Raw genomic sequence first — 22,217 nt, 5'->3', positions numbered from 1 at the left:
AAGAAGAGGATAAGAAATCCTGCCTATTAGGACTGTCAGAATTAAATAAACACACATGAACAAATGCAAAGCAAATATTCAATAAATATTGGCTATATTTATGGCTCTGAATTCAGGGGTAGGAAAACTGATTCGATAATATTAAAAGTTTTATGAAAATTTAGTTTCAGAAACTAGAACTGTTTTAGAATATTCTCAGGTTTGTGAAATAAGTAGCACTGATTATGCTTAAATTGAACATAAGACTTGGTTGTTATAAATAAAAGAATAGTCACTTGGTTCTTAATTTGAAACTTTTTCCCCATTCAGTTAAAAACAACCCAAAAGATCAAATCCAGGGTGAAATCTGTCCCTTAGTGCTTAAGATTTCATACTAGTTCTCAATACCAAAAATTAAGAGTAAAAAATTGTGCAAAATGTTTCAGTAAAAACACACAGTGAAATACTCTGGAAATGACTGATTCTTAAAAACACCTACAAATATAAGCCAGACAAACGTAAAAAAGTGAAACAAGATGAACTATTTTTCTGGTCATAAAATATTTATTAAGGTATATTTTAGGGAATATAGTGAATATAAAATTTAGGATCACAATATGAAGCAATTTCAATCCTCTCAAAAAGTCAGCCCAGTCCTCAATGCTCTGCAGATGTAAAACCACTGGTGAGACTCACTAAAAGCAGTTTGACTAGTACAGAAGAGGCTTTTCACATGAACATTTACAACTAGATCATCTGAATACCTCTTTTAAGTGCAAAACCACACCACATTACACTAATGCAGCAACAATGCATTCATATTGTTTTCATTAGTAGTCAGCTTGCATAAAACACCAGAAGAAAGCACAATGGAGCTCACAAAATTGGCTAAAAAAAATGAACCTGTCCTGCAAAACACACACTGTAATGGAAGAAGACATTAAAAATGTATTATGCACACTACAGAAGCTGCGTTCATTCCAACAATCTCAAGTGTCACTTCCTTTTCTGAAAATCAAATTACATGAACCAGGCACAACTAATATTTGGGAGGCAGTGTGTAGCTAAAACTTCATTTAACTAATTATTCAATGATTTAAAAAATCCCCATAAATCTTTTCTGTCCTGAGGTAGTTGCAAAATAAATCATAACTTGGATATCAACTAGAGCTGAGGCTTTGACTTTTTACTCATTAAAACTAGTTGTTAAACTGACAAGAACTACCTTTTGATATTTAAAAGACAGTTGAGAAATGGGCCTCTTACTACACACACAAGGTGATGGCTACGTAGGAAAGAGGATTAGCTGCTTCAGAACGTGAGAGATATGGTCCACCATTGCTTCCACCCCCCCCCACCCCAACCATTTTAGATTCTTTATTGTCCAAAAAGCCACGGGGAGCAACACAGTAGAAGTAGACAAATCATCGTCCTTTGCTGTAGCCAGGGAAGAAAAGGTCAAGTAGAGTCTGCAGAACCTCATTGGGAATCATGATGTAATTCTGGCCAAGATCGTGCCGGCAAGCAGGGCAGGAGAACACTTGAGCCTTAAAGGAGCGCTGTAAGCAATCCTAAGGCAAAACCAGAACCAAAATGAAACAAAATAAAAAAACACCTCATTTCATCTGAGGGTAAAGCATATAGAAAGTACTCAACAACCTAGGCTTTTAAACAGAACTAGAAACTTACTGTTTGGCAACAAGAGAAACATAAAACAAGAACAACTGTCAAGGCCTGAATCTGCACTATGAAAATTAACCTACAGACGTGGCTTTAGTTCCACCTCTAACACATACTGTGAGACTTCAGGTAAATGACCACTTTTGTATACATTAATTTCCTCATCCAGTAAAAATGAATGTTAGAATTCTGCATGTTTCCACTAGCCTCACCTTCTAGGCTGGATTTTAATCCTGATCTTTCCTGATAGAGCACAAAAGAAAAACAACTCAGGAATCCCCTGCTTAAAACTATATCTATTTTATGAAGTCAATGTATAATGTGCTTTCCAAAAATATATTTAGCTCTACTTAACTGACTCAAGGTCACATACTAACACTTATGTGGAAGGTCGGTTTCCATTTTACAAAAGAAACTAAGTTCAGAAGTTAGGTCAGGGCATGTAACCACCAGTCAGTAGAACAAGATTCCAACCTTGGTTTGACTGAAATTCAAATTCCTTTTACACCACATTGATAAGACAATATTCAACTCCTCTGGGCATGCTGCCAGACAGAATCTGTTCTAGGTCCCCTCAAGTACACGAAATTATTTCAGTTTGCACTATAATATATGAAACATACGTAAGCTGTAACAGAAAATAGCAACAACACGTTACTTTCTTCTCTATTTCAACCCCTCCTCAATAATTTCAAACATGATAGCATGTTGAGACTATACAGATTTGAATTACTATAGAATTAAAACATGGATTCACCACCAAGATGTAATTAAATGCTTCCTAACCAGCAAGGTTCCTTATCTATTCTGCTTCATGAAAAAAATGCTTGTTCGCGTGCTGAAAAGAGGTTTGGAGGTTAGTGTGCCTTCTGGCCTAACAAGGGAAAATGAGAAAGGAGTTCTACTTACTTTACAGACATTGTGGAGGCAATCTGTTGTCACAGGCTGGTAAACTAGCTCCTGGCAGCAGACACACATAAAAGATTGTTCCAATTTTTTCAGAAAATTCTAGAATGGTACCCAAGGAGAAGAAAAAAAGGTTAGCATTTCATAATATATTAAAAGAATTCCAAATAATTGGAGAAAAAAGTGTCAATCCCATTCAGTATGTTTTCTATTAAGAAAAAAATCAAGTAGTGATTGTAACTACAAGCAAATGTGTAATAGCAAACTGCAGAAATCCCATCCATAAGATAGACACATTAGTTTTTAAATCTTAGGACTGAGTTGCAAAGGTTGCAAAGTCAGGACATATGGCTTTAAAAAGTAAACTTCATATTCCAGAGATTACTATTTTTCACTTAAAAAAATCATGAACAGCCTGTCTCAGGTCATTACATACAGATCTATTTTCAAAAAGCTCCATGGTATTCTAATATATCTATATATATTCAATCTTTTTCTCTTACAAAACTTCAATACTTATTTTTTATGCTTAAAAAGATAAAAGCACTTGGCAATAATACTCTAGTATCTAAGACCCCAAAGAATCAACGTATTTATTTACCTAGAATAATTTTCTGTGATATTTTGCCCCAATCCCCAAATCCCATATTTTCCTGGTGCTACTGTTTACTCAAATTGGGACTAAATTACAGAAGGTCGAGCTTTATAAAGCAAACATGATCAGATGGGTAGTCTATAATCTTCAAAAGCCATTACTGGGTTCCATCTTATCCAAGCTGTTTGTTTAACCTAGAAGGAAAAGTAGTTTTTTGAATAGTCACCAGGATAATCCTCCACTCAGTTATTTTTTGGTAGTAGGAGAGTATATTTTATGTTTGTTCTTTATGTTAATAAAAAAAAGTAGAATCTACAGGAATTTCAAGTAAAAAAAAAAACCCAAAGATTCCATTTCATAGTTATGTCTTGATAGTAACTTATTTTTAAGCATGGATTATAAAGCTCAAATGAATTATCAATGAAGTGTTATTCAACACACTAGAAGAATATACCAGTTAGGGGGAGATGCGGAAAAAACTTAACTTTAATACCAGGTACCTTCTCTCTGACAAACTATTTTGTTAATGACTGATATTTCCCCAGTACCTCCACAGTGCCTGTAATATGAGCGTATTTAGTATCAACATTTTGATTTCCTACAATGTACCAGGCACTCATCTACATAGCAGTAATAAAAAGGCCAAGTCTCTGCTCTCATGAACTTTATATTCCTTTAGGAGAGCAGATTTTTAAAAACTCAGCTTCAGATAGTAGTATCTGAGGAAACAACGCAAATTAAAGCAAGAGTAAGGAGGGTCTATTGTAGAAAGGATAGCCAGGGAAAGCCTCTCTGAGGAGTGTAGTATTTTGCAGAAACTTACAAGATATGAAGGAATGAGCCACACGAAGATACAGAGAGGAGAATTCTAGTCAGAGAGACGGTATATGTGTAAAGGCCTAGGAACAGGAACAGGTTGAGTGTGTTTAAATAGCACAGATGTCACTGTGGCTAAAGCAGTTTGGGCCTGAGAGAGCAGCAAGAGGAGAATGCAGAGGTAGGTAGGGATGGATGCCAGATCATATAGGGCCTTGGGAAGGTGTTTGGATATAAGCATACATATGTAATATATGCATTTATTTAAAAGTCACTGCTGGCCAAAACCTGATTTTTCTGGCTTACTAAATGTGTTCCTGATTTATCTGAAAAGAAAGGGCATGAAACCTACACAGGGCAATAGTACATAAATGTTCAGAGTAACCACTAGCAGCAATGTCACAGTCACCTGACCTAGGTATAGGTATGTAAGATCCTGCCACCAGGGGCAGGATTTTTATTGTTTCTGTTTGTTTGAGAACTGTCAGTTGGTGACTTTCACATAAAAGTTACATTGAAAGAAGAGGTTGAAAAGTATACTTGATTTGCACATACCTACCAAGTCTCGCAGGATTTGACCACTTCAATAATTTGTTAAAATTGATAAACAGGGTATATGAAAAGCCACAGATTGAAGCCTAATACACGTCCAACCCAGACAACAGACGCGCAAAAGAGAACTTCCATGTGCACTCAGGTGGCATTATCCTTCAACTGTATCTGCTACTTTGTCTTCTGCCCACTCACAGCTGGAACTCACCTGAGTTATTACTAACTAGCTGTATCCTCTCCAACCAGAAAATAATCAGACCATGACCAACAACTGCTTGCTGTTTCTTACTTGCTCTAAGTGAAAAAGAATCTGACGTACCAGAGTCACTCTCCATATACCTGGTTCTCTTGGCTAAAAAGCAAGTAACACTTCTCACAGAGCTAACTCACTTTTCTCTGTCCTCTAAACATGTAAGTCTCATTCTACCCAAGGACAACCCAAAATATCACATTTATAGACGAAACAAAGAAAAAAAACCCTCCAGTATCAATCCAAAGGGCATCTGATAAACCTCATTCATTTCTAAGTCTACAAACTGTATCAGGAAGATGTTTCCATAATGATGACTATTTGTCAAACAAAAAGCAACATAAAAACTATGAGAGTTCCCTCTAAATGCACATAAAAGGGGCATATAGATACGCATTAACGCCATTTCAGACACACAAGAAGTTCTGGCCAACGTACTCAGAAAAATGAAGAAAACATTGGAAGGAAGAAATTACTAAAAAATGACAAAGTGGAATTTCAAGAGAGGATACTAGACCTCACCCACAACAGCAGCTTTTCTTTTTGAAGAAAGCAGAAGAGTACCGATATTACACATGACAAGGGGCTAATATCTAAGAAAACAAAAGAATCAAATTTATAAGCAAAATTAGAGACAATAAGAACAGTGAGCAAAGAATGAACAGACAATTTACATTTGAAACCCCTACCTTTTGGGATTTGATAAGAAAGCTTCATTGCAAAACACAGCTTAACACAAAACCCAGATGTCAGTTAACCTTGAAATTCCTTTTCACTTAAAAATTTTATCATTACCAAAAAAAAAAGGAAAAAAAATCCAAAACATATGAAATACTTAAATAAATGCTGGTTTATTTTACTCCTAGGTTGAACATGTGGGCATTGAAAATTATGCTGAATTGCTTAAGACTTGTTCTATCAGGTAACTTTGAGCTATAACAAAACTTTCCTGATGAATTTTAGATTAAACTGAATGTGTTCCACAACTGAAAATTCTTCCTATGAACAGCACCTCACCATAAATGATCAAGTTCAAGCACAGAGAGGTCAAAAAACCAACATCTAAGAGGACAAAAATCAATTTAAAAGCATCAAGTGCTGCCTCATTTCTGAAAGGTGGCCGTACTGGGTGAGAAGATTAGATAAAAGGACCAAGTTTTAACTGACTTGTGAAAATGATAATTCATAGGGAAAATATTTTTCATCATTTGTTAATATTAGAAACTTATTAAAAAATATTTACATACTGGTCCTTCCACAAGAGATGCAAGAACTTCATCCCATAGCTTCTGGTTTTGATGATCTTCTCTGATTAGATGTTGTTGTTGAGGGGTTAGTTGGAAAGCCTCAACTGCTTCTGCTGAATCTGATGCTTTTGGTACTTTGGAGGCACTTGGACAATCATCTAGATTTATTTAAAAATACATCAGCACACTACAAGTGGTTCTAAGCAGAACTATGAAACGAAAGAGTAAACTGGCACCAATTATGTTTAGCATGAAGATAACCAGGGTAGAGCAGCATTTAACTTTCCCATATAGTTTAGGATACTTTGTTTAGGCTCTGACACTATTAAGATACACAAAAAGCTCACCCCACCCCACCCCCACCAAAAAAAAAAAAAACCCTTCATTTTTCTTTTAATTTCTTATGAGTTTTCAATTTACTCCCTTAATATTTCTCTTTATTAGAAACTATGTTATTCAGATTTATGTCCTGCAATCATTACCTACCATCTGTAGATGGCCTTTTTGGGGCTCCACTGGCCTTCTTTGACTGTCCTTTAGTCTTCTTCCCTTCCTTATCTGAAGGGTAACCTACTGGATACTGACGAGGGAAAAAAGTACAATGTAGATTTAAGCTTCACAGAGAAGAGGGGTTCTAGATCCTTGTCAGAAATTTAAAAAGGGGAATGGGGAGGAATCTATACTTTCCCTAAATTGAAAAGATTTATATAAAGGACACAGACGTTTAAAGAAACAGAATTAAAAGGACAGAAGACTATTAAAAATCCCCAATTCAGTGTAAAACCATGTAGCTTTGACTGTTAAAGATATTCCATTTTATCTTAGTTTCAGATCAGTGATGATCTTAGTTTCAGATCAAAAAGAGGAAAGAACTTTTTAGGAGTTGTGACTAGGGGGCTTAAAAAGTTTGAGAAAGAAAGGAAAGTAGAATTAGATATGAAGGTAAGTGAAGATCAACCAAAGAGCACAATAGATGATACTCATATAGTTGGCGTTACACTAAGTTATGGAGCCAATCTTAAAAACAAAAAACCCCATGAAGGGCCAAATTTCTATCACCCCAAATTAAGAGGCAGGGGTGGGGTGGGGTGGGAGAGCTTTTAGAAGACCTAAAGCCACTAAATTACTGAATTCTTTATCAACTAAAAGGTTAGGCTTTAAGGGATAAATTCTACCCTATTACCCTTGTGTTTTATTGGCTATGCTTTCTTTTGGACATGCTTTGTGATATCATTCATATTTAAAGCTCAATATGTTATACAGGCCTCATCAATGATATTAACTCATCATAGCTGACTGGCTTATATGCTTTGTTCTGCTCAACTGTTTCAAATTTAACCTATCTAGAACACTGCTCTGCTGAACAGCAGACCTGAAAAAAAAAATCCTTTGAAAATGGATTTAACAATAGGTTTAAAAAATATTTAGTTAAAAAAGGAATTATTTTGACAGTTATTTTAGCAGCTGATGGGTCTCATTTAAACAATTCTATGAGTTTAAAAAGAAAACAAAAACAGAAACAGACTTGCACTAGAAGAGACACACTCACCTGCCTGGGTGGTCAGACACTTGCCCATAGTTCAGCCCCTACACATGCAGTGTGGGCAGAGCCAGGGGAAATGACAAAGCTGGTAGTCTTTACGAGAAGCACAGCGATGGGGAATGATGGAGGATGAACTCAAACCATGCTCTGAAGTCAGTGTCAGGGACAAAGTCTAGGGTGTATAGGCAGTGGAGGGGAAATGTAGCCATACCATCCATTATGCACAAAAAACCAACAAAGTCTTATATGGGTTAACAGCTGAGCATGGGCAAAGGGAAAAAAAAAAGGCAAAGCACTAAAGGTGGTGACAGGACAAGGAAGCAGCTTTGAGGGGGAAGAGAGAAAAGGGGTGAGGAAAAGTGAGAAGGGTAGAAAGCAGACCACTCTTATAAGCCACCTCCCCCCTTCCCCTACCAGAGACACACCCCCTGTGCCCTCTAGGATAAACTTCCCTTCTCAAGGCCTCTTATATCTAAATTTTAGGTATCCCTTTCCCTCATACGTCAAGTCCAGATTGAACTGGAAATACAGCTGACCCTTGAACAACATAGGGGGTTAGGGCGGGGCCAATCCTCTCAAGTTGAAAATCCCAGTGTAACTTATAGTTGGCTCTCCGCATCTGCAGATTCAACCAACCACAGATATGTACTGAAATATTTGCTATTGAAAAAAATCCATGTATAACTGGACCCATGTAGTTCAAACCCATGGTGTTCAAGGGTCAACTGCATTTTACATTTCATTGTCAAGCCCAGCTTTCCTCAAGCACAATTCTTGGTCTTAGGGCAGTTTGACACCTAGGATGCTACTTTTTTACTTCTTTTCCTTCCGTATACTTGCATGATCTCATTCCTCACCCCTTACAGTCCACTGACCAACTGCTGTGGGTCATATCCAGTGTTAAGGCACATAGATAGTACAGAGGCGTACGTTTTTATGAAAATACAAGTAGCCTAGACAAATGTAATCTAACCTGTAAACGTAGACATAGTCTCCTTGACCGTTCTATTCCTTCTGAGGTCCAAGGAGCAGGTTCAACATCATCTCTCCTTAAAAGATAGCGCCAAACCAAGAATCCATGGCTTGATGAAATCTCTGGCCAGTATTTCACCACCTAAATCGTAATATTTCAGTACTAGTTTGAAATGTAAAGTTCAGACTTATTTATAATGTCATATTAGTGTTTTAAGTAAACTTGGCAGAACTAAATGCAACTTTGAAAGATACTTGCTCTGCTGTAATAGTAAGTAAAAAATATGCACTTAAATATTGTTTTGACCTTATTTCCTAATTATGATAATTCCCGTTAAGTATAGATTGCTATAAATTTGAAGTAGCAGCAAGATTATGCTCATTAATTAATAGAATTTTGCATAATAGTAGATAAAAATGGTGGCAGTAGATGTCTTCATTTTTAAAATAAAGAATGCAACCTATTTTCAAAATTATGATGTGCTCCGCTTCGAAAAATCTATTAAAATTAGAATCATTCTGGAAGATATAAGAATCAATATCTACAACGGCCAAGTTATTTGAACAGTTTTATCATAAGAGAATATATACTTGTAAAAAAAACTTAACCCAAAATATAACTCTGCCTTTAGGGACTTCAGATAAGCCTTAAAAGACAAGTGTCAAAATTAAGAGATCGTTTTGTACGTGTTGTATTTCCAGAAAAAGTAGAAAGACCAACCAAGATGATCTATTGTTTCCTTTAGCCCACCCACAGTAGAGCAGTTCCCTGTGGCAACCCTGTCTTGAAAGCCCAGGAAGAATGACTAACAAGATGTCATGCCAGATAGAGCACCTTATAAATGCCATCATATCTGTTGCCTTCTTCAGGAGCATATTTGCTGATCTTCCTCCCTTTAAAACTGCGTATCACTCTGACTGGCTTACCAGCTCTCCAATTCCGAGACTCTGCTCCAATTTTATCATCCAATGGAGCATCACAGTTTAGGGCCAATGCCCTAAAAAATAAAACAAAGTCTTTATACCAAGTAATCTTTCTTCAAGTATATAATCGCATCATTAGCTCAATTAAAAGGTGAATTATGCCTTACCTGATGGTTAAGATTCTATGATTCTTTCCATATTATTCCAGATAATAGGATTATGCTTTCCCCCACCAGCAGAGAAGACAAATCAGTTTTCTGATGTCACCCCCAAGCCAGGGGATTGGTTCTCAGATAGCCTGTAGGGTTCTTCTGAAAGTAATAACATCTGTGCCACGTATAATAGAAAACAACTAGAAATACATGGAATTTTCTTTAAATAACGTTTGTTGAGGGAAGGGAGAAAGTTGGAAAACTAAAGCAAGTGATTGTTGTAATAGTTATTTTTGATAAGGGAATGAGGTAAATTGCTGGAAAAATGTAGAAAGAAATCCAGAAAAATAAATTTGTCAGCAAGGTATGAATGACCTTTCTAGGTCTACTTTCCACATTCCAGACAATAGAGATTCCTTAGAGTTTAGAAGATAATAAGAACAAGTTTAATATGAGAATATCCTTTAAAGACTTCCAGTAAAAAGGTAAGTGTAAATAAAACTGAAGCATTCAAATACCTGTGCTAAATCATGACAATAAAGATTTTTGGCTGCTCAAGATCACTACATTTTACTGATGACACATGAACAAGGAGGAACACTGAGCTGGAAGCAGCACTGGATTTAGCTGAAGCTTCCTTAGTATGTGTACTCACCTAGTAGTAATTAATCAGTAAGGTTAATGGACGTTAGAAGACCTTCCTTGGGGAAACTTAGTCCTGCTCCCCAAAAGACAAACTAGAATGTATTTAAAGTTAGTATTTTTCCTCTAAGACACCTATATCCTAAGTGAGAAGAATCCACTAAGAACATTTAAGGTTAAAAAAAAGATACCCTCCCCTCAAATCTGGTAAAATCAGATATGATACAACATGCTTTTTCAGGGTATAGTTCTTTTTATGCAAGCTCAAAAACAAACCAAAAAACCCCAAACAAAAGACCTTAAGACTAAATGACTAATCTACCATAATCTTTCTATCATAGTTAAAGTAAATGAACTTAAGTGTTTTGTTAAAACATTTTTTTAATAGACATGGTCAGAGAGTTAAAGGTCACCAAGTTATCTTTTTTATCTCAAATGGGAGATGAATTAAAACTCTGAGGTAGAAGAAAATGTAGCCATCAATTCTAGGGCTGGTATTATTTATGGAATACCTATTGAGATACATATACTTCATCCTCTTAAAGAGCTAAGAAAGAGATATGTACTATCTTCACATTAATGAGTGGAATGCTTTGGTGCTCACAGGTACCTTCCATCATAATGACTGAACCATTAACTGGAATTATTAACTCACTTCTAGTTTCACCTAAGTATGCAGTCTGTTTTCAAGTTTGTGTTGAGTCCAAGAGGATGAAACTAGGCAAAACAACAAGGCTTTTCCATTATTCTATCCACAGCTCAATCGATTGCCTCTAACCGCCCTGATAAAGGATGGCCAGGTTACCTGCTGCCCTCTTCAGTTTCATAAAGTGGAAGAGCTGAGAAGAAACAGGAACAAACTTCTCAAAAGCAAAAAGCAGGTATCAAACTACCTCTTAGTAGAGAAACAAAAAAGGAATTAGACCATATACACGTCAGGAAAGAGTATACTATGGGTCAGAGCTTTCACCTCAGCTTTCGTGTTTATAAAACATATAGGTACCTTTGCCTAAGAGGCCTTTACAATCACAAGGTGTACTCACAGCTTCATGTATAAATTACCTGAAGGAATGTTAGTCTCCGTGATAAGTCAATCCTAAATTGTTTTGAGTTTCTATTTCATTTTCACTACCTTCCTTATTAATATAAACATTTTTACTACTTGTCAATTATTTTCTGAGATTGTGACATATGATAAACAGGGTATATTTATTAGATTCTTCAAAAGCTTGACAAGAATCTATCATGTACATTACAAGTGCAGGTAGTTACAAAGGAAGTTTCATTCAAGCCAAATAATCTTATTATTAAAGGGAAAATATAATTTTCAGATTTGACAACATGAAAAAGCCCTTTTGCAAATTCAAGATACATTTTCATTGACAATACACATCGAAATATTTCTAATTCCTTTTAAGATCATTCTTCCTAAAGAGTTGCTTTCTTGTTAGAAAAAGACTGCGTAGGGGCTGGACTCCTACCTCAGCAATGTTTCACCAGCAAATCTGACCTGTCTCCTCTGCTGGTTCAATAAAATAATCCTACTGTCAGAAATAATATAGAAGGAAGACATAAAAACAGATTCTATGTAACTTGGTATGCAACAAAGTCTTGAAATCATAAAGTATATTCTTTACTTCACATGGTAATCAGAAATTAAGGACACACTACTTAAAACTGAGTGATTTAGACTCAGGAAAGCGAAAAATACTCACTTTTACTCAGTATTCCACAAAATACCCTTAATAATAGGATACAAAAAATTTCAACTTCATGATCACAAAATTATCAGTATGACAGGTTATAATGTGGTCATTGGTATCTGATGGTTTGGGTTACTTAATTATTGGTATTAGCATGCATTTACAAAATAAAACATTTTGAAGTTATTAAATTTTCTATTCCCGTGGAAGCTGGAATATCATGAATATTTCTATAGAATAAAGTCAGCACAAGGTGGCTCTTTTGTACCTAAACATTCTCTTTTTTAACAGATAAAAGACATTTTATCATAAATCCTAAAAGCACCTTGTGTAGTTCTGATTAAGTTATCTGATGTTTCACTTATGCACATAAATGTGGCTCCCAAACATAACCCTATTTCACATTAGTCTCCTCTAAAAAGGAGTTTGTCACTTTAAAAGATAAATCTGTGTTTAGTAGAACATAACTTTGACCAATGTGGTAGTAGATAAGCCACCTTGTCCTCAATTTCATTAAATTATATAGGTTCCTTTCCTTTAAAGGTTTCAACATGTTTCCAAATGCAAAGCACATGTATTAAGACTGGGAATTATGTCATTTAAAAAAATGATACTAAGAAATAACTTAGGAAGCTTGTAAGTAATTATATACTAATCAGGTAATAGGATTTATATTTTAGCTATATTAACTCACAATTTAAGATTCTCCTCTACAGTGTAAGTTATAAATTATAGTCCTATAATCCAACTTTTACACAAAGCCCAAATTCTTAACAGTCTTTACAAACTAACAATATAGAGTACCTGTTCATGTTTGTTAATGTTTGATCAGCCGATGGTGCACCAATTCTTTTATTACCAGCAAGATTTTTACCACCACTCCCAGTGTATGTGAATTCATCACCTCGGTCCTGCAGGAGAACATTTTTGGCATTAAAACACCTAAACCCAGGTATAATTCACCAATTCTTGTTTCAGAGTCAGAACTTTTGGTTCGGATGTTATAAGCTGACATGTTCTCTCAAGGTATCTATCTACCAAAATAAGGCAAAATTAAAATGCAATCTTGTGTGTAATATACCTTCAAGCTGTATCACTTGATCTAAAGATTTCATTTTAAAGTTATAGCTTCCAACACCTCCAAACATAGCTATTCTTATACAAATAATTTATAGAATGTTACAAAATAAGGTCTTATGGGTTGGGAGTATTGTTTAGTTTAATTCAATGTTATTAAAATCAACTTATCAATATTAATTTGTAGGTTCTTTACAGGGCACCATTTTAATAAATACTCCAAAACTGATTTCCCAACAGCAATCTATGCCATATCCAAGGCTTTTTTTTTTAAAAAACATCTTTATTGGAGTATAATTGCTTTACAGTGGTGTGTTAGTTTCTGCTTTATAACAAAGTGAATCACCATATCCAAGTTTGCTGCTAAATATCAAACTTAAAAATCGTAACAGCATTGTAAGTTCCCCACATTTTACAGTCCATGGGTTTACTCAAATTATATTGGCATAAAACAATTACCTATCATTAAGAAGAAAGTTAGAAAAGAATTTGGATACTAAAAGTTGTATAGCATCTACTAAATGTGAAAAAAAACACGCCCAAAGAAGATATTAAAAACTAGCTCCACCAGTAGCTACAAATTTATATTGCTATTGTTTTTGCCTAATTCAGTACTTAAACCGAGAAAAGTAACTATCAGTATGTAAATTAATTCTAACACTATCTCAGTAGTGGTTCTTCTTCAATGCAAGATTATTTTAACTAGTTCAGACTGAACTTAAGATAATGAAGTTTTCTCTTCTTAATTCTTGCTTGTAATAAAGGTCAATTATTTTGCATCTAGTTTTTCCTTTGATTAAAAGTCATAACTAAAATCTCATGGTTTTAAGTGTTTCCATATGTCCTAAAACCTTCATTCAATTCACTTTGTTGACCCAAAATTGAGGTCTATATTTTAAAGAATAAGGTGTTAAGGAATTTCATCTTCAGTGTATACTCCATTTGAAGGATTCTAATAAATAAGTACATCTAAAACAGTCCAGAATACTTCTTAAATTGATCAGATACAGTCTTCCAAATGGTATCTGGATTGACTTCACAATGCTCATATTTATAACCTTGTCGACTTTTAAAGTTGTAACTGTGGTAGTGCTATAAAGGAAAAAGTAGTGTGAACTAGGTAGGAGAGAGCATAATAGGGACAACCTAAGTTCAACAGTGTTTGAAACGTAAGAACAAAAACATTTCTGATTATTCTTCAAGCAGCAAATAATCATGTAAAAATAGTTAAATTCTATGTCATTATCTATGCTTGAATTCATCATTATACCATGAAAGCACGCGGATGAAACAGACTGGGAGAAAATACCTGCAAACTACACATCCAATGAACAGTAAAAACAAACAAAACCCACAACCCAATTAGAAAATGGGCAAAAGACCTGAAGAGCTACACCACCCAAGAGGATATACACATAGCAAATAAATAAATCATGTCCAACACTCTTAGCCATTAGGGAAATGTCAACTAAAACTACAATGAGCTATATCTACATACCTATCAGAATGGCTAAAAGAAAGCAACAACACTGAATGCTGGTGAGGATGCAGAGAAACTGAATCACTCATACACTGCTGATAAGAACAAGAAGTGGTACAGTCACTCTGGAAAATACTTCAGCAGTTTCTTTTTTTCCTTTTTTTTTTTGGGCAGTTTCTTAAAGAACTAATCATGCAACTACCATACAACCCAGCAATTACACTTCTGGGCATTTATCCCAAAGAAATGAAAAACGAACACTCATATTTACAAAAAAACCTGTACACAATTTTTAATGCAGCATTATTTGCTGGAAATAACCAAGATGTTCTTCAACGGGTGAATGGTTGTACTGTGGTACACCTATATCCATGGAACACTACTCAGCAATAAAAGGGAATGAACTATTGACACATGCCACAATTTGAGGATTATATGCTGAGTGAAAAAAAGCCAATCCCAAAGGTTATACACTATACGATTTCATTTGTAAAAATTTTTGAAGTGACAAAATTATAGAAACAGAGAACAGATTGGTGGTTGTCTGGGGTTAAGGGGGGTTGGGGGAGCAGATATAGTATGGTGGCTAAAAAAGGGCAACATGAGGGATCCTTGTGGTAAGGGAAATGTTCAGTGTCCTGAATGTATCAATGTCAGTATCCTGGTTGTGATATTAAACTATAGTTTCGCAAGATGTTACCACTGGCTGAACCTGAATAAAGGGCAAAGACATCTCTGTATTATTTCTAATGCTACATGTCAATCGACAATTATTAAAAATGTACATAAAAAAAAGATGAAAAAAATGAAAAAAAAATGTAAATGAGTCCAAAATTAAAAATGAGCTCTAAAGAAAATTTTCACTGCAATAATCAGTACACACAAAGCTTAAAGACTGCCAATTGATTTACTTTTTAACTGGTAAAAAACTGACTACTTCAACATAAAAACGATGCTAAAAGAGATGGGATTTATCCTGGACAAAGCTTCTGTATTTTACTGAATGATCAAGACAGGTTCTAAAGAACAAGTTTGTATCATGACTTACTACTTCATCCGCAAATCCACCAGCCAGGACAAGAGAGTAAGCTCCATCATTACTTCGACCATGAATTCCACCAACATGGGGCCTATGGACACCCGCTTCGCTCACCTATAACATCAAGAGAGACGCAAAATACCTTTGAACAGTTCGTTAAGTTACGTTTACAAAATGGTTTCACATATGTTATTGTATCCTAAAAGCTTCAACTAAGAACTGAATATCACACAGAATTCTAAGTTTTGCTCACAGACTACTTCTCCCCAACTATATATCCTTCAGGTACTGAACTGATAACTCTTAAAACTGCTCAGGCCTAGAACTGTGTTTCAAAATAACTATTAAATAATTATTATCCTATGTCTATTGGTAATTCCAGCTCAGTTTGGGCAAAAAATAATTTACTATAAGTGCTCTAGATCTCTTTTTTTCTCATTTCTCATCTTTCATTATGGCACTGTTCCCTAGCCAAGTCAAAAAGGCAAGAGTCATTTCAGCCTCATTCTTCTGTATTCTTCAAACCCATCTGGTCGCAAATATTGCTGATTTGATCGCCTAAATCTCTCAAAACCATCTTTTTCTACTTTCACTGATATAAGCCTAGTTTGAGTATGAATACTTAAAACATACCCTTTTTCACTGCCTCCAGCAGTTTTGTTCCTTCAAACTCATTCTACCTATCACAAACAGAATGATCCTTTTAAGAACATATCTGCTTTTAATTTCCAACTGCTTAACATGTATTAAACAGTCTTAATAGTATATTAAGCCCAAGTTAAGTATTACATATTACCCTCTCTCAACCAGGCTGCTATCTACTTTCCCAGCCTTATCTTCAGCTTCTCCATTATGGAGCCTATACATCTGAGCCCAACTACTCAATGATAAACATACTACCCATTTTTCAGTTTATTCATGCAATTCTTCTATTTCCATGGCCTACTACTTTTCCCCATGTATCTTCAATGCTGGCTCACTTAAACTTAAGTGTCACTTCTTTGCGTACTTCAAACTCCCTAAGATAAGTATTCTAATTCATTTGTTTATCACACAACTGTTCTTAGCAGAGTAAATCCAAGCCTGTATAGTGGGCTAGGTAAAGAGGCACATTAGAAGTTGATGAGAAGCTGATAAGAGCAACAGAACCTGGATTTAGGCCTTGGAAACACTTAGGTACTTTAGAGCATAGGACCATTTGATTCTCAACCTCACCAACCCCGATAATAAATCATGCTGAATCTTCCCTACTTCCTAAACTGCAAATCTGTCCTCCTAAATGCTTAGGCCAATGACCTCAGTCATCTTACACCATTATTAATGAGGCTTTTACAATCTGGGAATGAATGACAGGCATACAAAAAAAAGAAGCAAACAAAGAACAAGGCAATTAAAAATACACTAAGTGTATTTTATTATAATTTTTATTTCATATATAAATATTATAAATAATACATAGTATAAAAAATAGATCTTATTTATTATTGTACAGGCATACCTCAGAGATATTTCAGGTTTGGTTCCAAGACCACTACAATAAAGTAAATATTGCAATAAAGCGAGTCGCACAAATTTTCTGGTTTCCCAGTACATATAAAAGTCATATTTACACTATACTGTAGTCTTAAGTGTATGACAGCATTATGTCTAAAAAACGTACACACCTTAATTAAAAAATAATGCTGTCGGAAAAATGGCGCCTATCGACTTGCTTGACACAGGGTTGCCAAAAAGCTTCAATTTGTAAAAAACACAGTATTTGTGAAGTACAGTGAAGCAAAGCACAATGCAATGAGGTATGCCTGAACTCAGTTTTTTTTTTTTTTACTGTATTTATAGATCCAAAGTCATAATATAAGCCTTGAAAATTGATTTATTCAAAATTATGATATAACCATTGCAAGGATGAGAGGACAGTGTGTTAAACTAAATTCTTGTCTTCCATTGAAAGAGATTAATAAAACCAAAATATAAAGACAAAAGCCACACAAACATGTTATTTATAAATAAGGAGGTAAATTCAGAAAAAGTAACTTTAAAGTGATTGCCTCTTAGAAACAGAAAATGGTGAAAAAAGAGGGTAGGCTTTTAAAATATAAATCATACTCTAGTATTTAACTTTCCATGCTATGTATATGTATTACATTATTTTAATCTTAAAATTTTTATCAATGGTCTAAGCAATGGTCTAATTTTCCATAACGAAAAAATTACCTTTCTAAAGAAGAAATTAGAAAAGTACAAGAGTTTTCTTCAAGAGGAAAAGAGAAGTAATTTAATCCTTGGATTATCTGACATTTCCTCTAACCAATATCTTAACATTCATTCAAGAGGATAATCCCCAAAGAAAACACCCTAAGTGAGCTTCCTTGCAGATCAATGACATTAAATGAGAACTTACTGCGTGACTTAAAGATCTATTTCAAATATTAAATTCTTGGCAAGAAAAGTTCTTCAGAACACTTAATAACTTTAACTACCATAACTATAACAGAATAGTAAAACGAAGTGATTCAAAGGCTTAGAGGAAGCCTAATTCCATGATGTGTGCTCCTCTGTCTGCTAAGCTATGAGCAAGAGTCTACCCATCCTACAGGAAATCTTTCATTCTAACAACTGAATGCCATGTGATACTACCTAGGTTGGTCCATTTAGAATCAATCAACACTGCTACAATTTGAACTATACCCAATTTTACCCTTTCAACTAAGCCAATTTAAAACATACCTGAACTCTAAATCTCCAAGTCGATCCAACAGGAATTCCAGGAATAGGTCCATAATGATTAGAAGGAACAATAGTACATTCTCTAGTGCGACCAACACAGGCCATTCCCTACAAGGTACCGAACAAACTGAGAAATCAGTTATGTTAAATCTTAAAGAAAGCCCTTAATTCCCATAAAGTGTGGATAAAATAAAAACAATTTATATGATTAATATTTAACAATTTATATGATTAATCAATATGGTTATTTGTTAATATTTCAGATTCGTAACATCATTTATACCGTTACTACTATTGGAACTGAAACACTGTAACTTGCGTCACAGTTATAAACCTTATAACTAGGAAGAAAAAGAAACTTCCTTCTTTACCCTGCCCCAGTCTCTTCGGCTTTCAGTACTAGCTGATGGCATCTTTGCTTTCTTTTTACTCATCTTGAGTCTTTCACCAGCCTTTACAACTTCACTAGAATCAGTTTTACAGGAAGGACAATACCTTAAAAAAAAAGAAGAAAAGGAATTTTGATAATATTATATTAAAGCCAATAACAGATGGCCTTTCTAGGTTAGAACAAGTTTTAACATGTAATACTTGGTGTATATTACAGAGTTTCAGTTAGCATTTCAGTATTAAGCTTTTCAAAATATTTACATGATTAAGCTCACCGAAAAAAACTTGTCATTCTTTTAGAGAACTTAAAATATTTTATTATCAAATTCTCAAATGCAGTGCAAAAGCCAAACAAGGCTGTCCAATTTAAATGGCACCATAAACTCTGATCTTATCACTAATCCTCAGAGTGGAAATTATTCATTTAAAGTTTTTATCATTAAAGCAAAAGTGGTAAGAATAGATGATTCTAGACTGAACAATGATCCATGCAACTGATACATCTCCCCATCTAAATTGGTTATTAGAACTCTCAGATTCAAAAATGTATATAGTCTAATTGCAGGCATAATGAAATGTGATTGATATCTGCGTGCTGAACGGGTGTCCTGTCACCTTGCTAAAATCACATATTACCTCCAGAAAGCTTTCTGTAGATATTTTATGATTTTTCTAATTAGAGAATATTGCTGCAAATAAAATGTCCCCCCCCAAAAAGTATAGTTTATTATAACAAGTACACTGGATTCAAGGATGCTTGCTTATATTAGCTTTATCTCTAGCTCAATTTCAATTCTCTATACTTGTTTGTCCTTTAGTCTATCTGTAGTTGGTCATTCTACTGTAACTTGTACACCATTATAATCTGCCTTATATCATTTCTAAAAAGCAAAGCATAAGTATGTCTATAGAATGAGATGGGACTATTCTTGAGTCACCAAGAAATGGAAACTTTGAGTATATCCAAAGATCAACTGGCCACTCCCCTATTAGTCTTAGATTTCTTTTTCTATGCTTCCCATTTTATAATGATCTATGCCACGTGGCCTACAGAGTAAAGAAAATGACACCTGTACCCACTAGTTAATTTTGACTGCCTAATTATGAGACATGTAAACAATTCGGTCCCTGAGAAAATTAGTAGGGCAGTGAGATACAGAAACAAATTCAAGGTAAAATTATGTATGATACGGCAATAAATACTATCAAGTAAAATCCCTACTAATTTGGAAATCAGGAAGGCTTCCAAAAATTAATTTGTTGTAAGAAAGATTGTATTTTACCTGATGTGCTAACCCTATAACTACAATTTTATCAAAGATCTTACAGTGAAAGCAGATATTATCTCTGATGAGAAAATGAGTTCAGAGGTTAAATATCAGACAACATGATTTGGAGAAGTGGAAAAGAAGATTTAAGGTTAAGGAATTCCAGGTAAAGTGAAGGACCTCAACATGAATGTAGAAATACTCCACAGAGTAATCTAAGACAGTCTTCTAGTTATAGTCATCCCTGGGATCCATCTTTTCATCAGGTTTGTTAAGAACCCAGGCACTATTTTGGCACTGGGTAGGGATAAATGTTTGTGATCAAAATATTTGTAAACAGTTAAGGAAAACTAGTACATACAATGAAACAATTTCAGAAAGTGGTAAATGCTATAAAGGAAATACATCAGGGTTATGTGGGTGGTAATAGTGATTAGAAATGTTATGTGTCTTTAGATACAATAGTTAAAGCTTCTGAGGAGGCATTCCAGCTGAGATTCCTATCAAGAAGCCAGGTAAGACATTCCAGGCAAAGAGGCATTAAATGTAAACGTCCTGAGGCATAGTAAGGAATGGTACGTTCTGAAGAACATAAAAGTAGTCGGGGGCAGGTCATAGATGGCAAGGGTTGAGATTTTATCCTAAACGCAACAGGAAGACATTAGCGGGTTTTAAACAGGTGAGTAACCTGATTCAGGACTTAGATCATTCTGCTGCTGTGGCACGAAGGATAGCTGGTAGACAATGTGAAAGCAAGACTAGTTAGTCATTTACTATACAGTTCAGGGTAGAGATAGTGGTTTGAACTGGGTGGTGAGAGTAGAGAAACATTATGGAGAACTGTAAGATTTGCTCATGTGTTATTGGATGTGAGTGGGGAGAAGAGAGAATCAAAATTGTGTTTAGCTTTTTGGCCCTCAACAAGTGGATGAGATGATCGTATTACCTACTGAAAATTAGGTGAGGAGTGGGATTTTAGGGGACACGTTTGTGGAAATCAAGATCTCTATTTGGACTCACTAGTTTTGTGATACTAGTGAAGCAAGCAGTTGAATATAGGGAATATAAAGCTCAGGGAAGACTAGATCTGAAAATATAAATTCCAAGCTGTTTGCTTGGTATTTAAAGTCTCATGATTACATGAGGTCATCTAGGGAGCAAGGATGAAGAGAGAAAACATGGGTAGTGCTTTGGGAAACTCTGAAATGTGGTAGATGAGAGAAAACCAACAAGAGACCAAGGAAAGGCCGGTGAAGCTGGAAGAAAATGAGATTAGATGATATCATACCAACTACAAAAACAGAGTTAGCAGGTAAGCAGGACAGTAAGGAGAGGACTCAGAAGTGACCCTTGGGTTTGGCAACATAAAATGTGTAAGCCTAATATAAGCAGATATAGTTGAGTAGTGAGAGGGAAGGTCAGACTGGAGTGCTGGGGTATGGACAGGAGGAGAGCAAATGGAAATAATCAGTGGTGACAGCTCTGAGAAGCAAGGAAGTGGGCAGCTTTCTCCCACAATACAAAGGTGGAAGAAATGGGACCTAGGAAAGAGCGTGTATGTGCATGTGTTGTGAAAACAAAGAGATTCTAGGATACTAATGAGAATAACCCAGTAATGGCAATTCAGGAGAGGAATTAACTGCAAGAGTGAAGTTCCTCAAAATGCAAAAGGATACGAAACTGTGAGAGCAGGAAGAAAGGTTCGCGTTTAGTGAAGCAACACATCATCCACAGAAACAAAGAGGAAGAAGCACATGAGACTTCAGAGGAAATATAATTACTGGTGATGGTAAAATACAGGGTGTGACCATGCAAAGTAGCGGCAGAGGGTTAAAGGAAGAAGTTGTATCCTTTTTCTTCTTCCCCCACCCCTACACAGCCTCTGCTGTAATACAACAACCTTCCCAACAGGTGGGGAGAGACCAAAGGAATGGAGAACAATCTATTCTTCACAATGGTATCAGCTACGTAATGGTCATGTTAGTATTTCTGAGTACAGTCTGTCATCTCTTTAACTTAATCCTCCATGCTAACAACATGAACCGTAGTCTAAAAAGAAAAAACTTCCTAATATGACATCTTAAGAAGCGTATTATAACTTTAACTGGGAACATTTCCCCCCAGTCTCTTTTCTCATCCTTTCTCTTTGTAGCTAACACTACTCAGTAGAAGTATAGATTTTGGCAAGTATATTTGACCTTGGTGCCTGGTTCTACTATTAACCTCATATGATTATGTATGATAATCCATACAAAGCACTTTATTAGTGTCTTGC

General features: G+C 35.2%; 1 protein-coding gene across 3 annotated transcripts in view; it reads right to left on the bottom strand.

Annotated features, from left to right (window-relative positions):
* Positions 1–509: 509 nt before the first annotated feature.
* UHRF2 (ubiquitin like with PHD and ring finger domains 2) overlaps positions 510–22,217 on the bottom strand; it is a 74,549-nt gene continuing 52,841 nt past the window's right edge. Inside the window, exons 7-17 of one of the 3 annotated variants that reach the window (XR_004043718.2) lie at positions 18,656–18,779; positions 18,285–18,392; positions 15,567–15,671; positions 12,766–12,872; positions 9,376–9,538; positions 8,542–8,682; positions 6,512–6,605; positions 6,026–6,183; positions 3,167–3,354; positions 2,569–2,667; positions 1,515–1,550 (exon numbers count right to left, since the gene is read on the bottom strand). Coding sequence is in view for 1 of the 3 variants with exons in the window: in XM_030877151.3 (XP_030733011.1) it covers positions 1,404–1,550; positions 2,569–2,667; positions 6,026–6,183; positions 6,512–6,605; positions 8,542–8,682; positions 9,376–9,538; positions 12,766–12,872; positions 15,567–15,671; positions 18,285–18,392; positions 18,656–18,779 (1,246 nt within the window). In the remaining 2 variants the exon portion in view is untranslated. Of the gene's footprint in view, positions 1,551–2,568; positions 2,668–3,166; positions 3,355–6,025; positions 6,184–6,511; positions 6,606–7,574; positions 7,893–8,541; positions 8,683–9,375; positions 9,539–12,765; positions 12,873–15,566; positions 15,672–18,284; positions 18,393–18,655; positions 18,780–22,217 lie in introns of those variants that run through there. The other 2 variants (XM_030877151.3, XR_009564328.1) reach the window with 2 other exon arrangements.

This window comes from Globicephala melas, chromosome 6 (genome assembly GCF_963455315.2).
Source record: "Globicephala melas chromosome 6, mGloMel1.2, whole genome shotgun sequence".
NCBI classification, from domain to species: Eukaryota; Metazoa; Chordata; class Mammalia; order Artiodactyla; family Delphinidae; genus Globicephala; species Globicephala melas.
This window is presented reverse-complemented; position numbering and strand designations above follow the sequence as displayed.